The sequence below is a fragment of the Nycticebus coucang genome, chromosome 5, assembly GCF_027406575.1.
Source record: "Nycticebus coucang isolate mNycCou1 chromosome 5, mNycCou1.pri, whole genome shotgun sequence".
NCBI lineage: Eukaryota > Metazoa > Chordata > Mammalia > Primates > Lorisidae > Nycticebus > Nycticebus coucang.
Genome location: NC_069784.1, coordinates 118,483,215 through 118,491,324, shown reverse-complemented (window position 1 = coordinate 118,491,324; position 8,110 = coordinate 118,483,215). Strand labels below are relative to the sequence as shown.

Below are 8,110 nucleotides of genomic sequence, written 5' to 3'. Positions count from 1 at the left end.
CTCCTACGGAGGCCCAGTAGGGACAATTTCAATTTGCTCTCTCGCCGCGGAGCCCAGAGAAGGCTGGGGGGTGGGGGGGTGGGGTCTTAGCTGTTATGCCGCATATAGCACCAGCGCTCTCTGCTGGTAGGAGGAAGAAGAGTTTTTGTTTTGTTTTGCTTTTTTGTTTGGTTTGTGGCAAAGAAAAGATAGAAAAGGGGGGAAAAAAGGAAAATGTTGTTTGTTGACTGGGAGAAAGAATATAGGCACGAATTGCCTTTGCCATCATTCAGGTATTAGTGCTAGTTCTTAAAATAATATTAAAAGTGTCCATTGTGTGAGACGGTAAATGGTGTGTTTAAATTTTAAATTAAAATTTTATATCTTGACATACTGAATATAATAGCCAGACTTTTCTCCACTTTAAACACTAAACACACAAAACTTAAAGAAAATGTAACTTTTGTTCTGAACTGGCCAATATATATTTTAGTGAATTAATAATCTGTAGATCATTCATCGATGGAGAATGATTAATACTGTGGGAAGTATTTTTCACGTTCATTATCTTGCCCTAATTCACAGATAGGGTATTTGGGACTTCTTGTTCAATGTTGCTGGCTTATACCAACGGGTGGTAGGCATCCCATTTTCTTTCTACCACCAGTGACTTCAGTTCTCTTTCCCTCACTCCACCTCATGCTATCATCTTTCAAGACTGCACATTTTAGTTACCTCCTCTAGTCTAGTCTTCATCTTCCTTCCATCTATCTCAGACCCCGAGTTTCAGGATTCATGTTCAGTGAGGTCACACCATCCTCAAGAACCAAAATCTCAAGCTCTCAAATTACATTTTCTAATCACTCCCATTCCTCCATCTGCAAAGAACCCATTTTATGTCCATGTATTATCCTACTCCACATTCTTTGTCTATACCTTTTTTGCAGATTCCTTCATTTTATTCTAGGTCTGGATTTATTATCCAGCATGATATAGAGTTCTGTATTCTTTCCAATCTCAGCAATGAATTAAGCACCTCTTGGGAATGTATGGTTTTTCTCTTTCTCTTATTCTCACTGCCCTTGTTAGAAATTTCTGGCTTGGTAGAAAAATTAATGAAGACAAGTAGACTGCAATAACCATAAATACCTTCTTTAAGTCCTCACAATGTCTCATTTATTACATTCCCATTACTTCTTGATTTTCAACTGTGGCTATCCTCAAAGGTCAACTCAGAAACTTTTAAGAAGACACATATCCAAGTCCCACCACCAGACATTGTGATTTAATTCCTTTAGGTTGGATACTGAATGTTGTATCGGTATCTTTTAAAGGTCCTCATGTAATTTTAATAGGACTTCTAGGGTTGAGGACCAGTGCTCTAAGGATTGTCCATAGATGGTGTTTCAAGCTTCCCATACTTTCTTCATGCTAGGCTCACTGCCCAATTGTTTTTTTTTTTTTTTTGATCTGGTTTCTTTAAAAATTTTTTTTGAACACAGTAGTTAAGAAAATGCCCAATTGTTTTGATTAACAAGTGCCACTTCCTTTTTTTTTTTAAGATTAAGGGCACCACCAGATATGAATTCTTTCACCTTGCCTCTGTCAGAGTTCAAATTAATAGCTAGCATTTGCTCAGAACCTCCTATGTATAAAGCATGTTGCTGAGGTCGTTACATTAATCCATTCACTCTTCACCACAACCCTTAGATAATGTGTACAAGGTCATAATCTGTGAGGATGAATGTTCCTTCACTTATCCTGAGGATTTGGTTAAAGTCTAGGTGTTTGGGTTTTAGAGCTCATTAAACTTAACCACTGCTTGACTATGATGTCTCTCTAGAGTCCAATATATTGTGTCTTATCTTTTCTCTGTTATATCCTTTAGGTCCAATAAACAAATGTTCCAGTTTCTGATGAAAACTGCACCTTCCTGTTAACTCCCTTGATCTCTCCTTTCAGGACTAGAGGTTGCCAGTCCTTTTCTTTCTTTTTTTTTTTTTTTTTGTAGAGACAGAGTCTCACTTTATGGCCCTCGGTAGAGTGCCGTGGCTTCACACAGCTCACAGCAACCTCCAACTCCTGGGCTTAAGTGATTCTCTTGCCTCAGCCTCCCGAGTAGCTGGGACTACAGGCGCCCGCCACAACGCCCGGCTATTTTTTGGTTGCAGTTTGGCTGGGGCCGGGTTTGAACCTGTCACCCTCGGTATATGGGGCCGGCGCCTTACCGACTGAGCCACAGGCGCCGCCCCGAATCTATATACTTTCAATTGTCAGTTTCCCATGGGTCATATCTCATGGGTCTTAATATACAGTGTTCTGCCTGTTCATTTATAAATAGTCTGAAAAACTTCAGTTTACATTGCCTTATTTGGCCCCAACACTTCATATGAAATAGTTTTAAGTATCTTTTCAAATAGTCAGATGTTATTTAGCTTTAATATTCTTCTTAATTTTTACCATATTTGCATTTTGGTCAGAAAAATTAGTTTTTATATTTCAATCTGAATTATATATATGGCTATAGGGCTATCTAGCTATGTACTTAACAGTTCTGATATAGTTACTGATCAAATGAAATCACAGAAGAGCAGATCAGTAAGGAATTAAAGAGATTGTCCACATCAACTTTCTCATATTATCTCTATCTTTAAACATAAAAATTTGTAATGTTTACTTAGAAGAAGTGACGTGAAAGAAGTAGATGCAAGCAGGGTTCCTTTGGTGGCTTAGAAATGCCATGCTTCCACCTTGTCAGTTGAGGAGCTAGCATCCAGGAGGCCAAAGGGACTGGATTTCAAAGGGAAGAGTATAGTTTGGGGAGTCCTGGGGAGCAGGAGAGCTTTAGAGATCTGCAGAGGGTCTTCATTCAGCTGAGTCTTGATTAGTGTTACTTTTTTTTTTTTTTTGAGACAGAGTCTCACTCAGTAGCCCTGGGTAGAGTGCTGTGACCTCATAGCTCACAGCAACCTTAAACTCTTGGACTCAAGTGATCCTCTTATCTCAACCTCCCAAGTAGCTGGGAATACAGGCACCCACCATGATGCCCAGCTAGTTTTTCTATTTGTAGAGATGGGATCTTGTTTTGCTAAGGCTGGTCTCCAACTCTTTAGTTCAGGCAATCTACCTGCCTTGGCTTCTTAAAAGTAGTAGATTTACAGGTGTGAGCCACCTGATGTAACATATTTAAATACATTTCCAGGAAAAGAACTACCTGAAGGGATCAAAAGGAACAATACCCAAGATTCACACAGGACTGAGAATAGTTGCTGTTCCTAACAGCTGGAGTGGAAAATCTCTTAATGAGGAGGTAGACTTTGACAGTTCCCCAGAACTGTCAAAACAGGAATAAAGCAAGGTGTTCATTGCTCTCTGTGAATAGGCAATGATGTTACTGGGAAATCTTCTGTAGGGTCTTTTGAACAAAAGATCTTCCCTGTGAAAAATCCTGAGATAAACCAGAAGAATGGCCTTTTGCCCATTTTTGCTTTTTTTCCTTGGACGGCATGAATATTTGCTTCCTGTAGCAATAGCAGTTTATCTCACAATCACAAGTCAACTAGCATGAGGGTGGTATTCAAGAATTTGAAAATAATGGCAGAATAACATTTCCAAACAAGCAAAGGGGCATCTGATAGACAACTCAGAAGGGTTTTTCCTTAGGGATGGGCCAACATGAGCCCTTCAGTAAGTACACCACTAGTTGAATCCAAGAAATCTTAAAAGTAAAGCAGAAAGGAGCTTCTGTTTCTAAGTAACTGAACTGTCTCCTAGAAAAAGTTCAAGAATATTTATGAGAGGAAAAATATTCTGTACCTAATAAGGTAAAATACACAATGCTTGACATTCAGTTGAAAATACTAGCCTTGCAAAGATGCAGGAACATATGACCCACGACAGAGAAGTGCATGTTTGAGGATTGGTGGGAGCAGCACACCTTGATGCAGGCAATAAGGGATGTATTATCTATAGAGAATTTAAAAATAAGAACAAATCAGATTAAAGACTATTGCTGTGCATTAGCAACAAGGGAAAGTAATACTAAACAAAGATAGTGAATAAATATTTATTCTTTTTTAGGATGGGCTATTTTTACCAGTCTTCAGCCTCTTGGCATGCCACTTGGCCACTCCCTGGAATATGATTTTATGAAGGTACTAAATCTTAATTATCCTTTTCATATGAACTCCTAATGCAGTTCATATTAAATAATAGATGCTCAGTAGCTTTTTGTTGGAGAAAAATAAGTTGGATTTTACTCCATGCTTTTATGTGGAGAAAGCGTCAATGATAAAAATCTTAAATCTGGAAATTCATGATAAACATGAATTATCATTATTCTGAATGATTCTTAAGAAAAAATTGAAATCTTAGTATTTGACTATAACTATAGTATTTGATTATAATTATTTCCCTCGTAAGGCACCAGTGTAAGGTAATAATATGATTTTAAGTGATATAAGATGAAGATGGTCATTGGTAAGGCAGGCAGATAAAAAGGAAATGCACCAAATTGATATGAAGTTGTCTTTGAAATAATTTCATATCTATTGAGGAGGTCTAAACATCATTTTACCTGTTGATAACCTTAAATATGGAAGCTATAGTTATAGGATGGCATAGAGGGTATGTTTTTCTCAACAAGAAATATGGAAATCATGCACAATATTATCCATAGCATTTTAAAAATTTATTTGGTAACTACATGTCTATAGCATTTAATTTTTAAAAATTTCTAGGAAACTGGATAAGTATAATTTTTAAAATGTAATCGCTCCATTTCTTCAAGTTAATGACCAAACTATAGAATTACTCTTTGATAATTAATTTACAACCTTTGTGCTTAAATAAGTTATAGTTTACATGAATGCAAATATAATTACATCCTCAAAGTTAAAAGTGCATGTCTCAGTAGAAAGGAAACACAAACAAGTGGGTTCTTCTCTGGTTTGTGACTTTGGGCATATAAATTAACCTCGCTAAGCAGCAATTTTTCACTCTGTGTAGAAGAGATAATAAGGGTTTTTCTGGCCACAACTTGTGATCAGTTAAGATGTGTGTGTCAAAGAACTTTATAAAAGCACTATATAAATGAATTAATTGCACTTCTGTGTTTAGTTTTAAGTAACAGTAGTTCTGTGTATAGTTTTGAATAAAATAAGTGACAAAATTAAAATAGAAAGAAATGTTTGTTTAAGAATCTCTGTCTTAGAACTTAATATTATGTTTCATAGTAGGCATAAATTTCAGACCCTGAGGTCAATTTACATAGCAGACATTTATGTTTGTAATCGTAGCACTCACTGAATAAGATAGAACTACATACAAACGACTGATTCATAACTGTGGCATGACGGTGGTTAATTAATCCTACATTCATTACCTACATGGAAAGCATAGTCCTCTAAATATGATCTCAAAAATCTCCAGCAGCACATAATACCATTTTAATTATAGTACATGTATACACTGCAATGAGAAAAATGGTCTTTTCCAAGTGTTCTAGAACCATACATTTTCTAGTAGTCAATTTTTTCCCCCTAAGATCATCCTACAGGGAAAGATTTTACTTGGAAATCAACAAGGATAGTCTGAAGTCAAAATGCTATAACCTGTAGACTAATTCTCAATAAAACAGCGAGGATGTAAATTATGGTGTAGATGGGTTTTTGAAAAATACATCCTTGATCAATGCTTTTACATGCAGCTTATGGAAATAAGATGGAAAATAGTTCCAGGAACTAGAACAATCACCAGGTGGAATGCCCAGAAAACCTGAAGTGTGTCACAACGTCTTAATCAATTAAGCAACATGTAATTAAAAATACACTAAAAAAATCTCTACCTCTCAAGACTGGCTAACTTAAAAATTCCAAGTTTCATAAAAGTTTTATAATGATATAATGAAGTTAGTAATAGCAAACATCTCATTTAATTACTGACATGTTTTAAGCTTTACACATAGAGTAAACGGGAAAATATAGTCTCATTTTATTGTCATTATCTGTTCAATTACTAATAATGGTGAAGTAGTTTATTTTAGTAGCTACCTGATTTCTATACTCCACATATAGTTCTGGAGTATGATTGTAACATCAATATCTAAAAGAATGCTGGAGTTAGAAGAAGCTCTTGAACAACTCAAATTCATTCATCTGAAATATACAGCCAATTAATGAAAAAGTAACACCATCTTCAAAATGATACCTGTTAAGGATGCCTCTTTTTATGGCATTATTTTGCTAAAAAGAAAATAAACTGTATTTGTTGTAGAGTTACTGTTTATGCACACAGAAAAAGCTTACTTGCGGAGGGATTGGCCTAAGCCGATGGTAACAGAAGAGATTTCTTTCTCTCTTGTCTGGGACACAACTGAACTGCAAAGCCTCATGCCTATAGACTGCAAAGCCTAGTTCCCCCACCAAAAGAATGTTCAGACAGAATCAAAGAAAATGGTATGGACTGACCAATTACCGCTGGAAGTTTAACCTGTTAATATATATATATATATATTTTTTTTTTTTTTGAGACGGTCTCACTATGTTGCCCTTAGTAGAGTGCTGTAGCGTCACAGCTCACAGCAACCTCAAACTCTTAGGCTTAAGCGATTCTCTTGCCTCAGCCTCCAAAGTAGCTGGGACTATAGGTGCCCACCACAATGCCTGGCTATATTTTGTTGCAGTTGTCATTGTTGTTTTTTTTAGCTGGTCCAGGCTGGGTTTGAACCAGCCACCCTCGTTGTATGTGGCTAGCGCTGTAACCACTGTGCTATGGGCGCCAAACCTAACCTGTTGATCTAAAAACAAAAATCAAAGAAGGACATTTTAAAAAATGTTCACATTTAAAAAATTTAAGATTCAAGAAGGTTTGAAGCAAGATAGACTCTTAGAGATCATCAAATCAAATGCAAATCCTGTTATGATATTTCTACTTGTCACTCTTAAATTATGAAATGCATCAGTCAAAAAGTCCATGTTGCTAATCAAATATGTTAATTATGGAAATTTGAAGCAGTTTTGAAACCAATTAATATCTCCTGATCCTGTAATTCCTTTGAAATAAAATTGTAAGAAATTTTTAATCTGGCTGGGTGCAGTGGCTCACTCTGGTAATCCTAGCCTTCTGGGAGGCCAAAGTGGGTGCCTTGCTTGAGCTCTTGAGAACTAGCCAGGCATGGTGGTGGGTGCTTGTAGTTTTAGCTACTCAGGAGATTGAGTTAAGGGGATTGCTTGAGCCCAAGAGTTTGAGGTTGCTGTGAACTATTATGTCACAGAACTCTACTCAGGGTAACAGAGTTAGACTCTGTCTCAATAAAAAAAAAAAAATCCTTAAAATCTTTTGGAAAATTAGATAACAAATCCAGTATTAAACTAAATGTACACACTACCTTAATAACCAAATAATTTTTATTTAGTTGTCATTACAACATTTTTTCTACTTCCTAATTATGGAATTGAGAGAGTGAACTAATTTAGAACACCAATAGCTAAAAGGTACTTCCTGAATTCTTCTAATTATAGTTTTATATACAGATAACTTTTTTTTTTTTTTTGGCCAGGGCTGGGTTTGAACCCACCACCTCCGGTATATGGGGCCGGTGCCCTACTCCTTTGAGCCACAGTTGTCACCCCAGATAACTTTTAAGTATATGGTTTATATTTATATTGTTCTCCAAATATGTAAAGGAACTTATTCATCCAGACTCATGCAAATCAGGTGAAAATACAAAAACAAGACTCATAAAATTGATTTTGTGTGTGTGTGTGTGTGTATCACACATCCTTCCTAGAAGTTTTTTATGTAGTTTAGTAACATGTCTCAGGAGATGTTATGCAGGCATTACATGGGTTAATTTTTTGACCCTCATTGCCAGTTTGCTTTTGCCAGAATCAAGCTCTTAGTTTCTTTCATGACTTTTCCAGCAGAAATCACTTATCACTGCAAATTTCTCTCCCCTCCTCTTTCTTTTCTTTTAGATCTCTGGGGCCCCAGCTTTCCTATCTCTGCCCTTCTCTTCCAAAAGAAAACACAAAGAAACAGAAGCAGGGAGCATGTGGCCAATATAATCATCCCTTAATTTGCATCTTCAATATGAGTCAGCCAGGAAGCCAAGAGTACCAGCAAAGAGAGT

The 8,110-nt window shown here is 36.5% G+C and overlaps 1 protein-coding gene across 1 annotated transcript; it reads right to left on the bottom strand.

Moving 5' to 3' along the window:
* Nucleotides 1-5,358: 5,358 nt before the first annotated feature.
* GJE1 (gap junction protein epsilon 1) lies at nt 5,359-7,794 on the bottom strand. Its single transcript, XM_053590614.1, is given in 8 exon segments — nt 5,359-5,406; nt 5,408-5,531; nt 5,533-5,693; nt 5,695-5,754; nt 6,285-6,401; nt 6,404-6,441; nt 6,444-6,468; nt 7,756-7,794. Coding segments are annotated over 8 exon segments (612 nt in total).
* Nucleotides 7,795-8,110: the final 316 nt, after the last annotated feature.